The sequence below is a fragment of the Mastomys coucha genome, unplaced genomic scaffold (genome assembly GCF_008632895.1).
Source record: "Mastomys coucha isolate ucsf_1 unplaced genomic scaffold, UCSF_Mcou_1 pScaffold23, whole genome shotgun sequence".
Taxonomy (NCBI): Eukaryota; Metazoa; Chordata; class Mammalia; order Rodentia; family Muridae; genus Mastomys; species Mastomys coucha.
In genome coordinates this window covers 116,407,969-116,432,911 of record NW_022196906.1, presented here as the reverse complement: position 1 = coordinate 116,432,911, position 24,943 = coordinate 116,407,969, and the positions used below count along the sequence as shown (strand labels likewise).

General features: G+C 45.5%; 1 protein-coding gene across 10 annotated transcripts in view; it reads left to right on the top strand.

The window, feature by feature from the left end:
• Positions 1-24,943, top strand: part of Ano10 (anoctamin 10) — a 138,041-nt gene that overhangs the window by 42,409 nt on the left and 70,689 nt on the right. For all 10 annotated transcript variants that reach the window (XM_031344134.1, XM_031344135.1, XM_031344136.1 and 7 more), the window contains 7 exons: positions 257-376; positions 2,401-2,970; positions 4,457-4,512; positions 5,087-5,161; positions 6,691-6,873; positions 11,122-11,313; positions 14,497-14,625. In XM_031344134.1, the coding sequence (XP_031199994.1) occupies positions 257-376; positions 2,401-2,970; positions 4,457-4,512; positions 5,087-5,161; positions 6,691-6,873; positions 11,122-11,313; positions 14,497-14,625 (1,325 nt within the window). The remainder of the gene's footprint in view (positions 1-256; positions 377-2,400; positions 2,971-4,456; positions 4,513-5,086; positions 5,162-6,690; positions 6,874-11,121; positions 11,314-14,496; positions 14,626-24,943) is intronic.

The window sequence follows — 24,943 nt, the reverse complement described above, 5'->3', positions numbered from 1 at the left end:
GGAAAGTTTGCATGCTTCTGATTTATCATTTGTATACTTTAAAATTTCATTCAACTTGTACTGTTTTCATAGTGAGAGAAAATAGTAAAGATATTTATATCTGAAATGCATTGTCCGTGTTCAGAGCTGTCGGGGAAGCTGTGACATGACCCTGCACCCCAAACTGCCACATTGGTGCTGGGGTGCTTGCACTGTTTGCTGAAGGCATCCTGAGCCACGCTGGTGTCTTAGGTAGTTGTCATGCTTTCCTCTGCAGTGAGGAGACTGCTCACGTCTGGCATCGTGACCCAGGTGTTTCCGCTGCACGACACTGAAGCCCTGAAGAAGCTTGAGGACACATGGTACACTCGGTTTGCTCTGAAGTATCAGCCCATAGGTATGTGTCACTGCCTGTGTCCCACTGTGAAGCCGCTGTCCTTCCACTCAGTGCTTTCCTGCCGGTGCTTAGCAGCTGCATGGGCAAAAAGATGGCTTGGTGGCTTTGTTCTTTTTAAAATCTCATGTGTAGGCTTTGGCTAAATTTGATCTACAACATAGGCAGTTCAGAACAGCCATTGTGAATATATATCTTCTAAAATAAGATCTCATTTGTTTTTAGTTTTGTGTATATGTGTGTGTGGCTGTGCATGTGTATGTGCATGTAGATTCCTGCAAAGGCCAGAAGAGGGCGCCAGGGCCTGGAACTGCAGTTAGGCAATTCTGAGCTGCCAGATGTAGTCTAGAATGAACATGGGTCCTGTTCAAGAGCAGCATGCACTCTTAACTGCTGAGCTATCTCTCCAACAAAGGTAAACCATGACTTCATATGAGGATAGCTTGACTGTGAATATTTAGTATTTAAAATTTTCTATCCCCATGGAGGTGGCCATACTACGCTTGAGTTGAGTCAGACTCAATGAGAGATCCTTTATTTTCTCTGAATAAGATTAACTTTCCTACCCGGCAGTGGTGGCGCACGCCTTTAATCCCAGCACTTGGGAGACAGAGGCAGGCAGATTTCTGAGTTCAAGGCCAGCCTGGTCTACAGAGTGAGTTCCAGGACAGCCAGAGCTACACAGAGAAACCTTGTCTCGAAAAAACAAAAACAAAAACAAATAAACAAACAAAAAGATTAACTTTCCTGGTATATGTTGAATATTACTTTATGGAAAGCTACAGCAATATTAATGTTTAAACATTTTGGGTTGGTTATGTGTTTGAGTAAACCTTTTTGTCAGTGCTGGAGATTAAACATTGAGCATGCTAGGTAAATGCTCTACCACCAAGCACACATGGCCTTTGCTAAGATTTTAAGCATGGAGACAATATTCAAATTGGAGCTTCACTAAGTGTTGCTATCATCTCATTTCCTTTAAGACACATTTATTTTATTTTATTTTATTTTAAGAGAAGCCTTCTTTCTATATTTTCCACAAACAACTATTTACAAGGTTGAACAAGAAACGAGATTGAACGCTACTGAGATGGCCAGGGTTTGCGGTTCCTGCAGTCTCTTGCTAGAACTTTAGTTCTAGCAAGTCAAGTTGGATGGCTCACAACCACCTACAACTTCAGCTTCAGGGAGATCTGGTGCCCTCTTCCTGCCTCTGAAGGCACTGTACTATAACTCTAGTCCAGGGGATCTGTACCTCATTCTGACTTCTATGGGCACTGTATGCATGCAGTGTACATGCATACATTCAGACATACACATATACATAAACTACACTAAAAAACTAAAACCTAATAAAATCCAATGTATAATTAAGTACCAGTTCCTCTCACTTGTCCTCCTCTTTCCTACTCCCTCTTCCCATTCTTGTCCCAGCTCAGCTGCTCTGAGGCCCAGGGAGCTGTTGTATGAATGGCCTCTTTGGTTTGGCAGCAGGCTGCCCAGGCTACCTCCTGACCAATACTCATATGAAGGTGTGCACAAACATCCTTGTCTCGATTTGGGAAGAAAGTATCTGTTAGGGAAAGTAAGGGAGAAACTGAGGTAAGGCCCCTGACAGAGTAGCTTCAGCAGCTGATGCCTGAGCTATGAACTTGGGAAATGCAAGACTTATCATGCTGACAGGTGGGGTGTTTGTGCTGCATGCAGAATAGAGTTGGCACCCCACATGGAATGGGAATGGAGATGTAAAGGATCACCAACCACTGAAAACCCACACCTGCTTATGCTGTAGAAAGGAAACCCATGCCTGCTTATGCTGTAGAAAGGAAACACACGCTTGCTTATGCTGTAGAAAGGAAACACACATTTGCTTATGCCATGGAAAGGAAACACATGCCTGCTTATGCTGTAGAAAGGAAACCCACGCTTGCTTATGCTGTAGAAAGGAAACACACGCTTGCTTATGCCGTAGTAAGGTGGCCATCTTTGGTGGCCTGACCTCTGTCCTTCCCATCTTTCCACTGCAGACAGCATTCGTGGCTACTTTGGGGAGACAATCGCTCTATACTTTGGGTTCCTGGAGTACTTCACCTTTGCCTTAATCCCCATGGCTATCATCGGACTGCCCTACTACCTATTTGTGTGGGAAGACTATGACAAGTATGTCATCTTTGCCTCGTTCAACCTCATCTGGTCCACAGTGATCCTGGAGGTGTGGAAGCGTGGCTGTGCCAACATGACCTATCGCTGGGGGACACTAGTCATGAAGAGGCAGTTTGAGGAGCCCCGGCCAGGGTTTCATGGAGTCCTTGGCATCAATTCAGTCACGGGCAGGGAGGAGCCCCTCTACTCTAGCTACAAGAGACAACTGCGCATCTACCTAGTCTCTCTGCCATTTGTGTGCCTCTGCCTTTATTTCTCCCTCTATGTCATGATGATCTACTTTGACATGGAGGACTGGGCCTTGAGTCTCCACGAAGACAGTGGGTCCGAGTGGACCAGCCTCCTGTTGTATGTGCCCAGTATTATCTATGCTGTTGTGATTGAGATCATGAACCGCCTCTATCGATATGCTGCTGAGTTCCTAACATCTTGGGGTAAGTCTCCACTTCCTCCCATGACTCTTCGCCTTTAAGAAGTGTTGCTTGAGGTCAGAGGATCAGGGAGCAATGGCTTAGCTGGTAAAGGCACTGTCCTCCATTCTGAGGATTGAATTTTATCCCTGAGACCTACATAGTACAAGGAGAGAACCAGCCGTGACCTACACATACACATACACACACACACACACACACACACACACACACACACATACATACATGCATATACACACACACGTACCTGCACACACATGCACACATACATATTACTTATACATGCTACACAAAATAAAAGTAAAAGATTAAGTTGTTGCTTAGATGTTTGGGCTCACATGACTGAAGAATAGATAGCAGTCCTCTGGGCTTGCTATAGAGGCCTAAGACACACCTGTGACCTTCACTTATCTCCAGACTGTGGCTCCATAGTGCTCTTATCTAATGTAACATGCCAGGTTCTGGGTGCCCCTCTGAACATTAGTTTCTCATTTCTACCTTCTGATGTACCATGAATTAGCAACTCTTCTATGCTTTTGTGGATAAGAATGTATTGATGTTTACCAACACTGTACAGTATAGTCGGGTAGTTCAACCATATCTGTGTAAAACCCGTCCAATACCATGACACTGTCTCACTCTGAGGGGAAAATCAAAGTCTCCAGAGCAGCTGAGATTTGCATCCTCCTGTCGCCAGCAGCACCTCAAGGGTGGGTGTGCACACATGCATCCGTGGGAAAGAGAACCAGGAGAGAGTTTAAAAGGGGAGTTCATAGGTCATTCAGTATTTGTCCATGCAAGCAAATGCATTGAGTTAGCCTGTGGGAAGAGGCCTGGGCCTTAACTTAATGGACCCAATGTTGTAAGTTTCTGTCTGTTTTCTAGTAACAGCGGCCAGCTTTCTCAGGGCTTTCTTTGTACTGGGTCATATGTTCTGATGTCCACAGCCACCCAGGCAGCAGCCAGTCCTTACAGTAGGGCAGGAGGCTGAAAAGCAGGAGGTAGCATGGATGGCCTGAGGTAAGGTAGTGTGTACTAGTGAAGGCCAGTTCTCACTGCAGGAGTCCCTCAAGATGTTCTCTGTTTTTGCTTCTGTTGTCTTGGGGCTACTGTACAATGTCTCTATTTCTAGGTGAGGCTAGAATCTGAGTTGAAGTTAGCCCTTTCCAAGGCCCCATACACAGCTGTGTCCCTTCCTCTGTAACCATTTTACTAGTACAGCACAGGCTCTTCTTTTGGGTGGCTGGGTATAGGCTCATTTGCCAACACTTCCCAGATTTCTTTTTCTCGTATTTAGAAAAAAAATCATCCCCAATCACAATGATATTTCGATGGATGAGAGTGTGCCCTTATTGATGTTCTTGGATGGCTGTGACTGACAGCCAGAGATGCCCAGGGCCTCTGAGCACAGTCCCACGAATTTGTCCATGACAACACATCTACATTACTTCTTGTCTGAGATAATCTTCTCTCCCTCTTCACATTATAGAGAATCACAGGTTGGAGTCTGCCTACCAGAATCATCTTGTCCTGAAAGTGTTGGTGGTAAGTGGTATCTTCTAGGCCATGACTTCTCTCAGCCAGTGCCACCCTGCTACCTCCTGGTATGGGACAAGAGTTCAAGTCTGTAGGCACAAAGTGACTTCCAGGTCTGGGATACTCAGTGTAGTAGGGTCTTTCTGCATGGTTGCCTGGGTCCCAGCATCCCCATGGGGCAGGCAGCCTTAGGCCCCATGAAGGAAAAGGAGAGCCGGCCCCTGCAGGTGCTGCTGGCCTGGAGGATGTTTGGTAAGAGCAGGCTTTGAACATCACAGCAGGGAGCCTGGGTGTCCCTGTGTGAGGCAGGGTACAGGTCCCTGATCTCCTCTCAGGTGGGCACTGTGAGCAATTCTGTGCAGTTTCTTCTCATCCCTGCACTTGCCCTTAGTTCTGCTCCTCCTCATCCCAGCTCTTGCCCTTAGCTCTGTGCTTTGGACTCCTCTCACCTCCAGAGTTGATAGTTGAGTTGAGCCCTGAGGGGAAAGGGAAGCACCCAAGCCACTGTCTGCAGTGTTTTAGGTGGGATTTGCAGTTGCTGTGTGCTGCTGCAGAGCTCTCACACTGTTGTCTTCTTTGGCAGTTCAACTTTCTGAATTGCTTTGCCTCACTCTTCTACATTGCCTTTGTCCTGAAGGACATGAAACTTCTGCGCCAGGTGAGTGTGGTGATGGTGCTGAGGGGAGGCTGTACTTTATGCTTTTATCTTGTCTATGTTTATTCCCCTTTAAATAATAAGCATTGGCACCTGCTTGATGTATTGTGCTCAGCAGAGAAGTTAGTTAAGTCTAATTTTCCTGCAAATAAGCCATGTGGTGTGAGGCAGCAGAGCTGACCCTCTCAAGGCAGTTCTGATGCACGGGTGTCACAAGTCTGTGACCTGTGGTCCGTGATGTGGGTGGTTAGGATAACCTTTAACAGGTCTTGCAAATTTCATTTTTACATTAATAACATGTTACACCTCAGAGAGTAGTAGGTCCTGTGTGGTGCTGTTTCATGTCCAAAATGTTTGAGAAGGTCCTGCCTGCATTTATAGTGCCATAGTTTCTGGATCATATAAAACCAGTAACTAATAAAACTAATAAATTGAATTCAAAGTATTAATTTTTCTCTTAAAAATGTACATTTTGTTTGTATGAGTTCTGGGCCACATATACCTATATGCCAAGTACCTGATACCCAGGTTGGAGTGGGGAAACAGAAGAGGACATCAGATCCCCAGTAACAGGATTTACAGATGATTGTGAACTGCCATGTCTGCCATGTGGGTGCTGGGAATTGAACCCTCATCCTCTGGAAGATCAGCCAGTGCTCTTTACCACTAGCTATCTCTGCAGTCCTTCAAAGTAGCGATTTCTTCTGTATGTGCATACACGTGTGCAAGCAGAGGCAAGTCTAATGTTGGGTCTTTTTTGATTACTTTCCACTTTACTTTTTTGAGATATAGTCTCTCACTAAACCTGGGATTTGTCAATTCAGAAGGACCAGCTGTCCAGTGAGCCCCAAGAATCTTCCTGTCTCTGCCTCCCCAGCACTGGGATGCTGACACTAACCACCATGTCCATCTCTTTACTCAGGGAATCTGAACTCAGGTCCTCATGTTTGCAAGCAGGCATTCCACTGATGGAGTCATCTCCACAGCTAACCTTGTAAAATACTTTAGTCAGCAGTAATCCCCACCCTGTGAAACCTGGCAGTTTGTAGTAACATGCTATACTTGGATAAGATGACAAAGATCACCATCACAATGTCAGGTTAACTTACTTTTCTAAGAACTCTGAATTGGCTGGCTGGCCGGCCATCCACCCATCCATCCAGCCAGCCAGCCAGCCAGCCATCCATCCAGCCATCCATCCATCCATCCAGCCAGCCAGCCAGCCAGCCAGCCAGCCAGCATTTATCTAAGGCAGCATCTCACTATGAGGGGACCTGGGTGGCCTAGAACTTGATATGTAGACCAAGTGTCTCCCTCTGTGTCCAGACTGTCAGGATTAAAGCCATGTCCCACCACACCTAGCCCAGCTGGTTTCTTCTGATATTCTTCCTGAGTTAGAAGCATTGCATTCACACCCAGCTCTCTAATGCTCATGTTTGTGACATCGTATGATCTGACTGGAGTGCTGGAGGACTGTGCATGATATGGTTTTGTTCTGTCCTTGCTGAGTTGACACTCATGCTTCTCCTTAGAGCTTGGCCACACTCCTGATCACCTCCCAGATTCTGAACCAAGTTGTAGAATCTCTGCTTCCTTACTGGCTCCAGCGGAAGTACTGTGCACGGGTGAAGAGGAAGGTGCAGGCATTAAAATCGGATGTTGACACAACCTTGTATGAGCAAGTCCTCCTGGAGAAGGAAATGGGAACTTACCTGGTAAGGTGCAGGATTGCTGAGTTACACTTTAGTGAATGTGTGTGATAGTCACAGGCATTCATGAGCATGTGCTGTGAGCGCATTGCCTCCAATGTGCTGTGCTTCCCTCTAAGAGCTCTGCAGCAGGTTCCCTCAACAGGAACCACTTTGAAGGATCCTTAGAAGGATAGAACTATGTGTTAAGATGTGTTAACTTGCCGGACACCTTTAATTCCAGCACTTGGGAGGCAGAGGCAGGCAGATTTCTGAGTTCGAGGCCAGCCCGGTCTATAGAGTGAGTTCCAGGACAGCCAGGGCTACATAGAGAAACCCTGTCTCGAAAAGACCAAAAAAAAAAAAAAAAAAAAAAAAAAAAAAAAAAAAAAAACAAAACAAAAACAAAAAAAAAACCAAAAAAACCAAACCAAAACAAAACAAAAAAACCAAGATGTGTTAACTATGTGCCTTGAATCTTTAACACCAGAGGGTGAGGGTGGAAGATTATCTGGCTGTTTCACAGAGAGAGGTATAGGGACAGGTGCTCTAGTATGACAGCGCACAGGAGAGATGGTCCCTGAAGCAGCAGAATTGCTCACCCATGACTGTTAGGACATCAGATTAATGCCATTATAGGTTATTAATTTATGTATTGTGTGAGAGAGAGCCTGTGTACATGGAGTCAGAGAACAACTTCTGGAGGTGAGTTTCCACCTTCCACTCAGTCAAGGCAGAGTTTCTTATATCTGCTACTTGCAAACCCCAGGCTAGCTTGGCTAGCTGAGAGCTTCCAAGCCTCCTATGTCTGCCTCTTGTCTCACAATGGGAGTGCAGGAGTTATAGGTGTGTGTCATGGCTCCTGCTTTCTGAGTGGGATGAATTGGGGATTGAGTGGGTCATGAGCCTAATAGTTTCCTTGTTGCTGAGTTGTCTCTCTGCTCCAGGACAGTTCTAGAGGACTTACCAGTTATTTTAAGGAAATGTACATGGATTCTTAGAGGTTTAGTTACTTGTAATAAAAAAATCTAGCTCATGAAATCCTAACTCTTCTTTCACTCTTACCCGCTGACAAACTCTAACCCAAATTTACCACCTCCCAGGTCTCTCTGCTGCCTTCTCTAGGCTCATTGTGTGCTGTACAGACCACACACACACACACACACACACACACACACACTCACTCACTCAATTATACTCACATACACACATTCAATTATACTCACACATACACACTCATGCTCACTGCTACTCAGCACACTTACACTCACTCACACACTCACTCATTTACTCACACACTCACTCTCACACCCACTCATTCACACTCACTCGTTCACACTCACACACTCAGTCATTTACTTACACACTCTCTCTCACACTCTCACACATTCACACACACATACTCATACTGTCACTCAATACACACTTACACACTCACTCTTGTACACTCATTTACTCACTCATGCTCACACACTCACACACACTCATTCACACTCACGCTCACTCAACTCAGTTTTTCCTCATTTGAGAATGAATGGGCTTAGAGACACCCAGGTGCTTGGATCTCTCCTGTGCTCTCACATCTTCCTTTAGGAAGCGTCACAGCAGTGTGAACATTGTCCACTCGTGTGTGACAGCACAAGCTCTGGAATTATCCTGAGCAGAAATAGACAGTGCAGTTCTGTTATTGGTCAGTAACCAAACCAGGAAGTGGGTGCTAGACTCTGTTTGCTTGGTCCAGAGTCTAAGTTGTTAGCATTTACCCATCTGCTGCTTGCTGAAGTCAGAAGTCTTAGAGTCAGATGCAACCTGGCTGCCATGCAGGGGTCTGAAGTATTATTGTGAGCTTGGAAGAAGAAAGTTTGTCAGAGTCTAAAATGATTATGAAACATGGCTTCTCCCTTCACTGGAGGAAACTGGAGAAACTGCAGACAGAGTAGGCAGGGATAGCGAAGCTTCTGTCTCTTGAGCTGTGATGGCCCTTGGGTGTCCTGACCTTTGACCTGCTCAAAGCTTCCCTGTCCATTGCTGCCCGTCCCTTGTACCCAGTGCTTTACATCCTTGTAGCTGTGGGAGGAGGGATTTCTACCCCAATGCCCCACCCAGCAGTTGCTGCCACCTAACTTAAGCCATCTCCCATGAAGCAACCAAACAAAGTGTGAGGAGGCTGGCCAGGGTTGTGCCCGGATACAGATCTTCACTTAAAACATTTTCTCATTTGGAAAATGCAGTTACTTTTAAAGGTACTTTATTTATGTGAAAATATTGCTGGGCCACACTGAGCTGGGTTGTCCTGTGGCAGGTGGGGTCCTCCATTCGCTCACATTGGTGGCTGATTTCAAAGGAGTTTTTCTGTTGTAAAGTGACTGGGCCTCTGTGGGCATGTGCTCTGAAGCTGTGCCCTGCTGCTGGTCTGGTTCTGACATTGCTGTGAGCAGACAGTGTCAGACTTTGTCTTTACCCAGCAGGTCTGCTGAACTTCCCTAGCATTTCCAGCACTTTCCCATGGACAGTGCTGGGCTCTCTGTATGGACAGCTATGTCTGTTTTCTTCCTTCTTCTTGACTCCACCTTGTCACTATTGGCTGTTATGTTTGTTTTGTGTTTTGGAGACAGAATTTTCTCATTTTAAAATATCTTGTTTTGTAAGAGTTTTAAATCATGAACAATGTTGAGCTTTATCAAGTTTTCTTTCTGTTGTGATTACCTCCTTAATTGTCTTATCACGTTATTGCACTGCTCAGCGGGAATATGCTGAGATTTTATTTTGTGTTGAGACCATAAGCTACTCATTTCCCTCCCTTCCTCAGCCATGGAGGTGGAGACCTCAGTTTATTCATCATGGAACATGGGCTTGGCATTTAGCTCTATTGCCTTCATTCTGTGACTGCTTTCCTTGACAGTCGGTTTGGCACTGGCATTGCTATACTCTGTAGCAATGAGGTAGGATGGGCCCCTGGAACCTGAACTTTGTCTTCAGCTATTAATGAATTAGCAATGTGAGATTACAATTTTGACTGACATACCATAACTGTTCTACATGCCAGCTCTTCAGGCTAACATCAGGTGGTCTTTGCTGGCCTTCACATAAGAGGTCAAGGGAGTCCTGGGCTTGTGTTTGCTAAGTTTGCATTTTTCTCTTCTTGCTCTTGGGTTTTACCTGGTGCAGACTAAGCCTGGTGGTTCACAGTCTCTCCAAAGTGTAAATGTACTAGCAGTGAGTATGTGGGTACCTAGAGTCACCTAGAGCTGCAATGGGCTCCCTAGCTAGCCCTTTGGGGCATGAGGAAGGGCTCCTTGAAGTGGACCCTCACATGCCTGGAGCCACCCAGCCTACTGTGGAGGAGGAGGAGGTTTTCTGAGCAAGGGACCCTAACATTCCAGAAGCCATCCAATTGGCTCTTTTGAGGGAAACTGTACATCTATGTGATCAGAACAGCATGATTCCCAATGTGAAAATAGAACACACACACACACACTCACACACACACTCACACACACACGGGATGGGGGAAGGGTCTTGTAGTGGTACTGGTTGAGGTACCTCTCCTCTGAGGTGTGTTGTCTTTGTTTTGGTTAGGGCTTTCTGTGTTCACTCAGCAAGCTGACAGCTCTTCCTCAGCCATCCTGTGGGCAAAGGTCAGACGTAGGACTGTAGGACATGTATGCATGCATGCTCATATGGACCAGAGGACAACTTACAAGAATTGGTCCTCTCTTTCCACCATATGAATTTTGGTGGCAAATTCAGGTCTCTGAGCTTAGCATTAGGCTCCTTTACCCAGTGCAGCATCTTCCCAGCTCATTACCGCTTTCTAGGTACAATCTGGGCATCTTGAGTGCATGTGGGTAAGGATCCTCTCCTCCCCCTTGAGTGCATATCTGTGAAGCTTTGGCTGTCCTTGAACTCAGAGATCTGCCTTCCTCTGCCTCCTGAGTTCTGGAATTAAAGGTGGCTAGCAAGGGTACATCTCTTGGATCACTAAAAAACAACATGTTTAGATTTGGTGCTGTTTGTCTTGTGTTGGTGTGAGTGCATATCATCAGTTCAATGATTTATATGTGAGGAAATGGGTAAAATATTTTTGATTCTTTATTTCAGCAACTTAGTGCAAAATAACTTTTAAGTTTGTATGAATTTGTGGTTGAGAAGAAAGGATTGTTGTAGATCCTGAGTCCTTCAATAGCTAAAAACAGTGTCCCGCTCCTTTGCTAGCCTTGAAGCAGTTACTCCTGTGTGACACTGAGCAATGCCTGCTGTCTCTCTATGTTGCAGGGAACCTTTGATGATTACTTGGAGTTGTTCCTGCAATTTGGCTATGTGAGCCTTTTCTCTTGTGTTTACCCGTTAGCAGCTGCCTTTGCTGTATTAAATAACTTCACTGAAGTCAACTCAGATGCCTTGAAAATGTGCAGGGTCTTCAAACGGCCATTTTCAGAACCTTCGGCCAGTATTGGCGTATGGCAGGTAACTATGTGAAGAACAATGTGAAAGACTGAGTCATTGTTGGGGAAAGAAAAACTCTAAAAGCAGAAAATGTATAATACACAGAACACCACTAAATACCAGAAAATAAGCTCAAGAGTAATATTGATAACTCAGGTAAGAAAAGCAAACAGTAAAAACAGGGATCAGATAGAAAACAAGTGTCTGACTTAAATCTCAGCATACCAATGGTTATACTAACTATAAATGACCTAAACATAAAGATTAAAGACTGAGATTGGCAGAGTGGATGAGACTATGACCCAGGTGTGCACTGTTTACAGAAATAATTCACAGGGGTCGATAAACAGGGTGAAAGTAAAAGAAAAAAGAAAACATTGCTGAGAAGAAGAGAGGGAAAGTGAAAGCAGAGGCTGCTGTGATGCTGTCTGAGCAAACGGTACCAGAGAAGGAACACTCTGCCATGAGAAGGGAGACACATTCTTTGAAAAACACCGGCTCAGCTTAATTCATGCCCATCTGTGCACGAATTAAGCAACAGTTTTAAACAGAAGAGAGGACAAAAACTTAAAGAGAAAGGAGAAATGGATGAACCCACATTGTACTTAGAGATGAAAATACTCCCTTCCCCAAGATAGAAGAAGAAAGTCAAGAATGAAGAAAGCTCAGTGGTGCCTTCAGCAGGCAGTGTCTAACAGAACATCCAGCTATCTCAGGACAGAAAGCACTTCAAAGAGTTAGAACTGTACATAGTACATCTGTGACAAGGAGCTCAAACTAGAGTTAGTGACAGAAGATAACAGCAGAATCTCCACTGGAAAAGTAGCACAAAGTGCCCATGAAAAGAAACTCTCAGATGATGTCCTAAACCAGAAGAAAAGTGTGGGACATGGCCGATGAGGGAGGGGCCAGCAGGAACTCACAGCACTAGGCATTCATGCTGAAAAGGATCTCAGTGTTTGTTAAACTAGAAAAGACAGGCAAGATAAACCCAAGGCCAGGAGAAGAAAGGAAACAAGAAAGAGCAAGTTCAGTGAAAGTGAAGGCAGAAATACGATCAGCAACAAGACACAAGTACAGTGGCAGGGCCCAGCAGGAGTGGAGTGAGGTCAGACCTGCAGACCAGCAGCTGCTGGGGTGCTGGGCTGTGACCACGGGAACTTGACAGCTAGTAAAGGGAACCTTCCCTTCAAAGGCAGAGCCTCCTGCAGCTCAGCCAATGAGTGGGGGAGAGGAGGAGGGACAGTCCTGTGACTGTGAAGGAAGCTGAGTCTAGAGCCCACATCCCCAGAAGAAAAAATCTGCCTTAGATAATTATACCACAAATTTCACTACGTAAAAAGAAGTCATACCAATTTTATACAATTCTAGACAGTGGAGGAAGAGGAGTATTTCCCAGATTATCTTATGAGACCTGGACCAAGGGGTCATTCTTCAGTGAGAGGTTCTGAGGAGGAAGGGCTAGGGCATCAGAGATAAAGGAAAAAGAGCAGGTGGGCTCAGGGAGATTGCTGATGCATATGCCTAGGGCATATGCAATAATGTCTTATGCCAAGCAAGCTTATTAGGAAGTGCAGCATCTTACATCCTATTTCCAGGGAAATATGTTTCCAGCAGAAACTACCACACAATGGGGCAGAGTCAGCACCAGGCTAGTCAAGCTGCTCTAGGGAGCAAGGGTCCCATGAGCATCACAGACCTAACACACTGCAGCCTTGTACTGATAAGTCAAGTCTTTTAGGGTGGGAAGAGTCGAGTTCTCAGGACCCAGAACTGCAGCTCCCTTAAGGCCCTTGCCTCAGGCTATTCCTGGTTTAGAGAAAGAGCTACGTTCCTTCCCCATACACTGGGACCTCAGGGAAAGTCAGCCTAGCCCTCAATGCTTAGGGAGCCAGAATTAATGTGATAGCAAGAGCAGATGCAGAATTAAGAAACAAATAGTGTCTCCATGTATAGCAGAAAACACGAAGCCATTTGTGCTCTAAAACTGTGGAACAGCACGTGTGCACAGATGGGCACGAATTAAGCTGAGCCGGTGTGCGGTGCCACCTGTTTGCTGCCTGTGGCATTGCACTGTGCTTCCCAGACACATTTCTCCTGTGACAATGACATGAAGATGTGTAGGACTTAATGTAAAGATGCATAGACCCTGTGTGTAAACTAGAAACTATGAAGATATAAATTCAGGAAGTATAGACTATATATCCATTTAACCTAAAACATCAAGTGATATAAGGCCAAGCGGCTGAAACAAACCAATGGATAAGGGGTGTGTAAAAGCACTCGTGGTGTTCAGTAGGGTTAGAATTACTGTCTAAACCAATCAGAGAAGGCAAAGGATTGTAAACATAAAACAGAAGGGACTGATACAACTGTTTGGAGGAAATATGGTTTCAGAATTGTATCCTTGAGAGAACCTAGAGTATCAACCAGAAAATTGCTAGGGGCAACAGAAAGCACAGTGACTCAGCAAACTAGTGTAAGCACTGAGTGCTATTTCCACATCCATGACTGCTGGAAGAAGGGACAGAAGCCCTGTGCTCCTTAGAATGAGTGACTTCCATTATCAGGCCACAGCCATGAAGAGCTTTAATTAAAAGCAGAAACAAAAAAACACAGAAGCTCTCCACAGTTACCCAGCGACTACCATAGGACACGCTGACCTCCTTGTGTGACACAGTCAGTGTTCTGTAAGTCCCACTGAAGCCTGACTTCTGGATTTGCTAGTGCCCTACAAGGACTTTGGTTCTTGTCCCAGGACAGGACCACATGGATGATGAGCCTGGTTACACCTGAAGCAGGTGGAGCATGGGCTCATCAACATGGGACAGCTTTGTAAAGTAGCTTCTCTCCAGCTGTTGCCTGCATGGGGAGCAAAGGGCTTTCTGTGACAGTCTTTACATCCCTTCAGAAACAAGCAGAGACAAGTAGCACAAACAGTGCCAGAGGTGTCCACTCAAAGCCTGGCCAAACTTAGGTGGGAAGGCTGGGCATACTGCTTGGGAGTAGTCAAGTCAAAAGAATCTAAAATGCCCACTAACATACAGCTTTCCTAAGCAAAGAGAACCCTACCAAGATGGATGGAGGTTTAAAATGTATGTAGATTGTATAGAACCCAGGGAAAGGCTTGTCCTTGGGGTTCACATAATATGGAGATGGGACATGGCTGCTGCTGCTCTTAATGCTGCACCTTTTTCCTTTCAGTTGGCTTTTGAAACGATGAGTGTTATATCCGTGGTCACTAACTGTGCTCTGATCGGAATGTCACCACAAGTGAATGCAGTCTTTCCAGAGTCTAAAACAGACCTTGTTCTGATCGTGGTGGCCGTGGAGGTAAGTCAAAATGTTCATCCCACCACAGGCCTCTGCCATCCTCCAGCAGAGCGTGTCGTAACACATGCTGAGCAGTAAGAAAACATGTCGGAGACAGAGACTAGAGAAAGTAGGCCGTGTACTGTTGCTCCCTGCCCAGCCCACAGGAAGAGACCTTTCCGGACACTGTTGGATTCTCCATTTGGAATAGACATCTGCAGACTTGACATGTATTTTCTGCTTGTTCTAGGGACATACCCGTTCTTGCTTTACACCTGGGCCACTGCAGCGCCATTCACTGTGACACCTTCAGGCTCTGTGGTGACTTGTAGAAAGGCACATAGTCTTACACACAAGACACAGGTACTCTGGCCATGTGTCTCACATCTCTGTTTATCATTTTGGAATATGGGGCCCTACTGTGTCTGGAAAACTAAGCAGAGACCAAACATGAATGAGGAATCTTCAGAGCTGCCTCCACTGCTGGTGATATTTGACACCAAAGAACATTGTGCCGTTTCATATCTAGTTAGAAATGTAATACTTGTAGAAATATACAGAAACAGAGCTTGGTAAAGACTGTAGAGTAGCACACCCAAAAACTTCTGGGTCAGGGTTGACCCAAGAAAGTGAAGTTGTGACTTTGAATGTCCCACTTGGAGGCTGAAGAGATCTGCCATGATGGTCCCCTTTCTTCTGTCCTATGTTGTGAACTCACTTGCATGTGAGCTCACTGTGTGTGTGTGCTTGCTGTATGTGAGCTCACTGTGTGTGAGCTCACTGTATGTGGTCACTGCATGTGTACTCACTGTGTTTGCATGCTGTGTATGCTTGCTGTGTGTAAGTTCACTGTGTGTGCTCACTGTGTTTATGTTCACTGTGTGTGTTCACTGTGTGTACATGTGCTCACTGTGGATGCCATGTGTACAATGTGCATTCAAGAGAATAATTTCTAGACACCACTGAGTAGGAAGGGAGAAAGATGGCCCTGGTGGGTGTTGGTGTTGAATTTGAGATGTAGAACTGGATTTTGAAGAGCCATTTGCGAGGTTTATTACCTGTTGGAGAGAGGGTAAGGAAAAGACCTGAAAGCTGGCCGGGCTTATAGAAGCCATTCAGCAGGCTACGGGAGCCCGTGTGATGCCAGAAATGCTCTGCAGCTTTGCCACTTGTTTCTTGTTTAACTGAGTCCAGAGTTACACATGCTTTGGGGACTGACTTCAAACCACCTTGGAGCAGAAGAGGTCAGCTGGGGCGCTGGAAGACAGCTTGCACGGAGGATGCTTTCAGCCGCTGTGATCCTTAGTGCCACAGAAAAGGTGGACCTGGGGAGTGCTTAACAAGAGCAAGAAGGGGTGACAGTCTTGCGAGACACAGAGCTTGACAGTAGTCTGTCTGCATAGCAGAGCGGTTGTGAGCTGGAGGGTGTGAGTGTGGCCATCTCTGTTTCTACCTTCCCTTTTCTGATCTTTCCTGGGTTAGATGCTGCTCCTGCCTTGGCTCGGGTGACCTGCTGACCTCAGGGCAGCTCTGCAAACTGCCGGGCTCCGGTTACTGGCACTCATACACCTGCGAGTTCCCTCCCCGTGGTTGGTAGCTTAAGTATTTTTCTGTGTCAGTACAGAATCAAGCTTGGAAAAAATGTTAGATATAACATTACAGCAATAAAATAAAAAAAGTAAGTTAACCAGTTTTACTCTGGCATTACTGAGACAGCTGCATGCCGTGTGGCCTCTTGGTTAATAGAAATAGAGCATTTAGAAATAAGTTAGAAACCTAGGCTTTGGTTGTGTGGCCATGTCAGGTTATAAAGTCATGCTGACCTCCAGGTTCAGGGTTAGAAGGAAACTGCTAGGTGACATGTATGTCAGCCAGCTCAGCTGTGCCAACCACTCTGCACACTGACCCTCAGGTGTGCACAGCTTTTTGTTTGTCAGTCAGTGAAGAACTACCACTGGGTCAAACTACTTTAAAGAAAGGAAGTATTACATTTTCTATAAAGTAAAATCATTAATTTATGTCATTCTCTGTTTTCCCCAGGAGTCTAGACAGTTTTACTACTTCCTAAGGTTTTGAGGCAGGGTCCCATGGAGCTCAGCTGTCCTCAGAGTGTCTGTGGAGCTGAGGATACCCAGAACCCTAATCGCTAAGGTGCTGGGATTACAAGGGAGCTTCGGCATCAGCTTTTATTAGCATTTGAAAATGCCTTTCTTACAGATAATAGCATGTTTTACTTTAATGTATTTATTCAGGGTCTCTAAGTAAAATTTTGCTCATTTAAAAAGCCACAGTAAATTATAAAAATACATAAATTATGTTTTAGATAAAAATTTAACATATTGATGGAAAAAAGCAATTTAAAATGTTACATTTCTCTTCAAAGTCATTAGCATCTAAGGGTATTTATATGATTAAGATTTGTCGCAGAACAAAGACCTTTTAGAAAACAGTCCCTGTTGAGGCTGTGCACGTCTTCCCGCCTCACACCTCCAACCCCAGATAACTTTCATACTTTTACTTCTTTCTGATGCTTGGATTTTTTTTAGAGTTGGATTTATTGCACCCTCCTATCAAGTAAGGGCCAACAGTGAATGCTGCTTGGCATCTGTGTGTTTACTGCCACCTAGTGCTGCCCTTAGAGACGTGGCTCGTGACACGGCTTTGTACAATAGATTTACTGAGAATGGAAAGTAGACCTGAGCATGAGGGGAGAGCACGCTGGATGTGGCCATTTGACATACCGTGAGCATCAGCCCACAGATCAACTGATGTTCAACAGTTTCCTGAGAAGCCACCTCACACCTCAGACATCCCTTCGTCTCTGATGTTGTTTCCAGTGGAGGGCCCTGTCTGTAAGTGCAGGATCACAGTAATAGTGCAGATCCTGAAGACAGTAGTGGGCCACACAGTCCCAATTCCTGTGTGGAATGCTGTCCCATTATTTTGTCCATCAGTTGTTTATCAGTCCGACGTGCCGAATGCTAACCATTTCCCCTCTAAAGGCAAAAGTGAGCCAATAGTTCATGCTGGGAGATTGCCCACATTTTAGGTTCTAGTGACTAGTGAATCCATTGTCTCTGTTCATATTTAATTACTAGTTTGAAAAATACCCATTGAAAGCAGTTTCTTATGGGTATGGGGGAAGTAAGTTATATGATGCACTTGCCCCCTACTGGTTAGAAACAGAACTACAGAACTGCGGGCCATTTATGTGTAGTATGTAGGCCATCTAAGAGTGGATGGGGTTTCAGACATAAAATTGTAAGCTTGCTGAAGACACCTGCTCAGGATTCACTTACTTTAACTCTTTTGTGGAATGTGTTTCCCCCTCTTTAGAGTGGGATGGGCCACAGCGACAGATTGCTGTCTACTGTGGTTACTGTGGAGTCTGTCACTGAGCCACCACATAGAGCACTCACCCTGTCCTCAGCAGGATTGAAGTGTGTCACCTGTCCTGCAGGGACAAGTGTTTGCAGTGAGCAGGGCTTGCTGCCACTTATAACGGTGAGATCCGAGGGGAACTGCTTGTGTGAGAGAGTGAGCACAGAGTTCTTGTGACAGGAGACAGGTGTGATCTGACTGATGTGGCGATGCCACCCCTGTCACCATCAGTTCTTCACCAGATCATCACAGCAGAGATGTCCGAGTCAGTGTGTAGCTGAGTGAGCACCTTAGGATCCCTTCTCTGATCTCTGTAAATTTCATCTCTCAGCATTAATGCCCCTGCCTATGCTGGCCATGGGTGTGTCTCCCCAGACTCATGTCTTCATGGTTGGTTGTGTCACACTTTGCTCCTCATATTATTTTTCTGCTCCCCTTTCTTCTTCTTTCCTGCTGGGTTTGCTTCCACACCTCAGTCCAACCTTCCCTGCCCCCACCCACCCTTCCTTGTTGCTGATTCTGACTCTGTCCTGGCTTTCAGCATTGGCTGGAGCCAGGTTCCCACTGTTTCTCATCTGTGCTTTGCAGAGTGTCAGTCACATGTCGTGTGTCAAATGTTACATCACTAAGTATGCTGTGGCTGCTCTTTGATACTTTATGGATTCTTCTTTCTTCCACCCTTCTCTACCCATTTTTCATTTCTTCAACCTAAACACTAGAGAAGAGAGAAAAAAGGATAGAGAGGAAAGGAAAGAGATCCTTGAATAGCCAGGGGTCTGAAAGGGGAGCAATGTTATCATTAGACTACTTTCTGCTGATTAGGGGCATCAGGTTCCTTGGTGCAAGTTTGAACTTCACAGTAAGGATATCTAATTATTTCTCTTCCTCCTCTTCCTTCTCCTCCCTCCTCCTCCTCCTCCTTTTCCCTTCTTCTTCTTTTTTCTTTGTGTAAGGCTTCTTAACAAACTGCAACCACCCCCAAACAAACAATCAAGAACCCATCTGTTTTAGACAGGGTTTCTATTCCTACACAAACATCATGACCAAGAAGCAAGTTGGGGAGGAAAGGGTTTATTTAGCTTACATCCACATTGCTATTATCACAAAGGAAGTCAGGACTGGAACTCAAGCAGGTCAGGAAGCAGGAGCTGATGCAGAGGCCATGGAGTGATGTTCCTTACTGGCTTGCTGCTCCTAGCTTGCTCAGCCTGCTCTCTTATAGAACCCAAGACCTCCAGCCCAGGGATGGCACCACCCACAAGGGGCCCTACCCCCTTGATCACTAATTGAGGAAATGCCCCACAGCTGGACATCATGGAGGCACTTCCCCAACTGAAGCTCCCTTCTGTGATAACTCCAGCCTGTGTCAAGTTGACACACAAAACTAGCCAGTACACCACCCCAGCTCTCTGGAACCTAGCATTTATATACCTCTGAAAAATTCCCAGAATTCCAAGCATCACACACCAGGGGATGCAGCTGGCAGAATCATGCCTCTGCTAGAGCCTGAGGCAAATCTTAGTCAGCTGCTGCAAAGTAACCCCATATCTCCAGACCTAGGATTAAAACAAAAACATATTTTTACAATGTTTTGGGTTTTGGTTTGGTTTGGTTTGGTTTTTTTGTTTTTTGTTTTTTGTTTTGTTTGTTTGTTTGTTTTTAAGACAGGGTTTCTCTGTGTAGCCTTGGCTGTCCTGGACTCACTCTGTAGATCAGGCTGGCCTCAAACTCAGAGATCCACCTGCCTCTGCCTCCCAAGTGCTGGGATTCAAGGCGTGCACCACCACTGCCTGGCTGTTTCTGTTGTTTTTAAAGAACCCCAAATTCCAGATTTCTGACTACAGTATGCAGTTCTCACCTGAGCACTTACATCCAGTCCCCACTAGGCTTGTTGTGTTCCTGCTGTTTCCTTTTTGCCCCACAGTAATACTTAAACTTTATTGACTGGATTTAGTGACACACACTCCTGGGTGTGTCTGTGAGGATGTCTCCAGACATGAGATCAGGAGGGCCCTGATGTAAACAGTAGGTTTGTAAGGTAATGGTGTTATTGGGCAGTGGTAAAAGGTTGGAGATGAGGCCAATTTAGTGCAAATAGGTTCCTGGAGTCATGTGATAGGTTGTTCTGTTTTCTTCCTGTGTAACCTTTCTCTCTGCTTCCTGTTCACCAAGAAGTGGAGAATAGCTTTTACCTCATATTCCTGCTGCCAGGATGCTCTGCCCAAGCACATGGAGTGGGGCAGCCATGAACTAAGCCTCGAGCCAAAGCAAACCCCTCCTCTCTTAGCCCCTTTACCTCAGGTGTTCTGTTAACAACCACAGGACGTAATGGCGCATCCACTCTGTCTGCTCTTGGTGCTATTCTAACCATGTGTGTCCTCTGTGATGGGAAAGGCTCTCGGCAGATGGCAAAGCCTTTCCTCTTTGCCTTCCACCTGCCCTGCTTCCTGTTCCTCTGTAGGACACCTGGTGCCCTTTGTGCAGTTAGCAGGACACTCACATAACTATCTAATCTCCATTGTTTCCTCTCCAAGATGGAGCTCCCCAGGGCCTGTTCAAGAACCAAAGATCCCCAGGTGCTGACAGGTGTGTGCCAAGTCACTTCATGAATGGTTTCAAGTGATGAAACAGTTCTTACTAAGAATTTGTACAATGGCAAATTAATCACAGGTTTTTTTCTCCCTCCATGTTCTTTGTGACAGTTATTTGAGAATGAATTTCAGAGTTGTAATTGATAAGCTTGCTGACTGTACTTTTTGGAAGCATATTAAGAAAACCTCTAGGCAAAAATCTTAAAGTTCTATTATTTGTAAGAATATACTATAAATTTAAAACATGTTTGGTGGGAGCTGGAGAGATGGCTCAAAGGTTAAGATCACATTACTTATCTTGCAGAGGACCCAAGTTCAGTTCCCAGCACCCACACTGGACAGCTCTTGGATGCCTCTGCTTATTGTGATAAATTAAAGTACCTGCAGAAAGATTAGTTACTCAGTATTTGTCAGCTGATGCTGTTCTTTTCAGAAATACAAATTCACTGTGGTGGGCTTTATTAAATTCTGATAATTTAATTGCAAACTTGACCAGGAAGAGCCAACAGTCAACTGTACTGTTCATAGTTTCCACTTCCCAGACTTTTGTCGTCGTTTTTGTTTTTTGTTTTTGTTTTTGTTTTGGCTTTTTGGTTTTTGTTTTTTGTTTTGCATGTGTTGGGTTCTAGCTCTTCTATGTGAGTACTTTTGGGTGGAATCATGAGCTAGATTTCCCCCGCAACATTTGTGCTCTGGTTTTGAGACAGAGTTATAAGATAGCCCACAGGTGTGAGTCATGGCACTCAGCCTGTCTTCCTATTTCTGTTGTTTATTCTTGCTGGTCATTTTTGATGTTTTCTAGTCTTACTCTAGATAAAATGTGGCTCTGTGTTCTGAGGTTGGCTTGAGGATATTAAAGGCAGGCAGGGCGGGCTCCTCTATCAGATACATATTTTTTTTATGATTAAAACATACCAGATATTAAGATGATATGGTCCTAGCTTTGGAAGCATCTACAGAATTGCCTCAGAGACATTCCAGTGTGGTAGGAGGCCTCTTCTCTAACCTCATTCCTAGGTAGCCCTGATCTCTGTGCCTGCTGGAGGGCGCTGGTATATAGCTCTCCTAGCTTCTAGATATGGTTGGGATGTAGGCTCCGGGGACAGCGTCTGCTTGCTAATTCTTATGAAGAGAAATACCACTACCAAAAAATATTTGGTTTTGCATGACATTCTTGTTACTTTAATTGATATAATTTAGTGAAATGAAATGAAAACTGATGAAAGCATGTGCTAAAGTAGAAGAGCCATTGCTGCAGTGACAACCTTTGGGTAGAGTAGAGCTGTCACTGCAGTGAGAACCTTTGGAAGGACTCCACAAAGACAGACTGCCATCAGACAGGATAAGGAAATGACAGTTACAGTGATGAGTGAGAAATCATAGAAATCTGGGTACACTCTCCTATGGCTTCACATTGCTGCCAACTGTCTGTCAGGGTTTTACTCTTTACACTTCAGAGTCCCAACCACCACCTTGGGGGTTGTAATGGTTAATGTTGGTTGCCATCCAGCTGGGATTTAGAATCACCTGTTTCCAGAAAGGTACAATTGAAGGAGGACTTCCCTGGAGTGTGGGTGGCTGCATGCGGGCTGGGGTCCTGAGTGTGGGCGGTGCCACTGTGGACTAGGGTCCCAGACTGAATAGAAAGGGTAAAAGGAGGTCACCACTGAGCAGCCGCGTTCCTCCAGCTGCCCAGTTGCTCCCTCCTACCATGGCTTCCCTGCATGATGAGCTGCACCTCCAAACTCAACAAGACACTTCCTCATGCATGTACCCCACAATGCAGAGGGGTACACAGGTCTGTGATTCTCATCTGAGTAAACTGTTTTGATTCTGAAGAACTGCATGTTTCCTTGTGTCATCTGAATGGGCTTTCTGGGGACTGCTGTCTTGAGGGTTGGCCTTTAGTCTCTGTGTGAATGGCAGATGTTTGTTTTGTTGACAACCTAGAGACCTTGAAACGTATGGTTAGTGCACACCCTTTTTTTAAAGTTTAATTTTGATGACTTTTTTTTAGATTATTTTGCATTTTTAAGGTATTATGGTGGTTAACATATTTCTTGCCCTAAACTATAGGCAAAGGAAAGCCCTCACTTCAGAAGTGATATTTTCTCAATCACAGTAGCATGGTTTCAGAAAATATACTAAGGTGGGGTAAGAATGGAAGAACTGGGAAGCTTGGAGTGTCAGTGTCCTGCTGTGAAGCAGGAGAGCAGCAGATGGATCCTCAGGGAATCGTAAACTCTGTAGAGAGCTGGCTGTCTAGCTCTGAGGACACTCACCAGTCACTGCCCCTTCTCAGCCTGCTCTGGGCAGTTCTTTCTCTTTCTCCCTCTCTCCACTTCCCTCCCTCCCTCCTTCCCTCTCCCTCTCTTCCACTCCTCCTTTCTTCGTCTCTCCCTCTCTCCCTTTCCCCTTCCCTTCTTTCCCCCTTTTCTTCCCTCCCTTTATCCCTTCTTCCCTCTCTTTCTCCCTTCCTCCCTCCTTCCTTCTCTTTCTTCTTCCCCCCTCCCTCTTTCTCTCTCCTTGAGCTCTCAGTAGCAGGAAAAATGCAGCAGCTCCTGCTGAGCCCTGCTGAGCTCCCTGTTCACATAAGGGTTCTAGTCTATACTTGCTGTTGTCTTATTCTAGGGAACAGAAGAATAAAAGAACATTTTGGGTTTCAGTTTGTTTTTTTCCCTTGAGGTTAGCAAACACATTTTATTCCAGAAAACTAAAAGATGTCTTGAGGCTCCTAAGAAATCTCTGCCCTTTATAATAGTGCTGGAGCCGTGACTGCTTTGTGTGGCCAGGGACACTTTGAAAAGAACAGGAGTATGGGGAGGGTGGATCCGAGCCTAAGGACTTTCTTGATGTCAATGAGGGCTTAAGTTGGGGGATGAGGAATGGGTGGGGTAGCCTCTTAAAGTCTTGCTTTTCATTTTCCATGGCAATGTGGGCTCAGCGCCATGTTTCCCACTAGAAGCTTGACCTCCATCCCTGTGTGCCACGGGAGGGCGGTTGTGTGTGCTAACAGCTGGCCTTCCACAGCTTCCCAGGTCTGTCTGCTTCCCTTTGCTTAATTCTTTGGCAGCTCCACTTCTATGGTCCCAGCTCTTGGCACCTGCCACCCATGTGTCTCTGCAGAGCTGCTGCAGTAACCAGTGATACTGGAACGGCTTCTGCAGAGCAGTGATTTCCCATTCAGCCTTCTGCCCTTATGCAACCAGGTAATGATTTCATCAAAACCCTGGCTGAGATTCTGTTCTAGAGGAGAAAAGATAACCATTCTTCTTCCTTCTTCAGGAGGGCCGCCACTTCAGAGTGACCATTGCAGGGCCTAGGAGGGCTGGCACTTCAGAGTGACCATTGAAGGCTCATTTTGATTTCATCTTGGTTTAAATGCTCTTTAAATGTTTAAGATGTTGGTTGGGGTCTGGTCAGGCGCTGCCTCCCCAGCTCATGATGTTTCTGTTACTTTAGTGTGGTAGGTTTGCTTTGCTTTGCTGAGACTCTGTTCCTTCAGCAGATCGATTGCTTAGTAGTTTCAGAGGGGCTTTGGCTTCTTTTGTGGACCCCAAGGTGCATGATGCAGAAAGGACCAGAAGTTAGTAGAATGATGTAGTGTGTAAAATGCTTCCAGTATCTGTCCCTGGCTAATAAAACACTTTCCCAGGGCCTAGCATTCAGAGTTATTAAAATGGACTACAGCTTTCTAATGTTGTTAAGTGCCAAGAGGGACAAAGGGTCTGAATTTTTTGTTTTACATATATTGGGAAAAAGAAAAAAATGAGTGTTTCAACTGAAGGTGTGTACATATGTGTGTATGTGTGTGCCTTTGTGTGAGTATAACATACTTGTATGTGTAAGTTGTGTCAGAAGCTCAAGACTGCCTTCTGACAGATTGAGCACAGGTGGATGATGAGCTGGGAAAAATAAAGACACTGCTGTCCCTAAGCCATAGGCACTCATGCCTGGGTGACCACTCAGGCTTCCCTTGCTCTTTCCATATCAAAGCCTTTCACAGAAGCTAACTGGTACCATCTGTGCTGATAATGAAGTCCATGATGTGGCTGCGGGTGCAAGGAACTTGCTGAAGGAGTTCACACTCAGTGTGAGATGGGAGCAGGGAGAGTAGTTTTGTGGATGTTCAGTGCTAACCAGTCATAGAAAGGGAACAGAAAGAAAGAGCAGCCAGTTGCCACCCCACGCTGAGTGCTCAGTAAGATGTGTGGCTGGGCTCGTTCAGCAGAGGGCTCACATCCCTCTTGTCCCCATGTGTTAGAGTTGCCCTAAGATTGCTGTAATATTCATCCTGCCCAAACTGTGTGCCTCTTCTTTTCAGTGCCTCTCTGCCTCTCTGCCCCTCTGCCTCTCTGCCCCTCTGC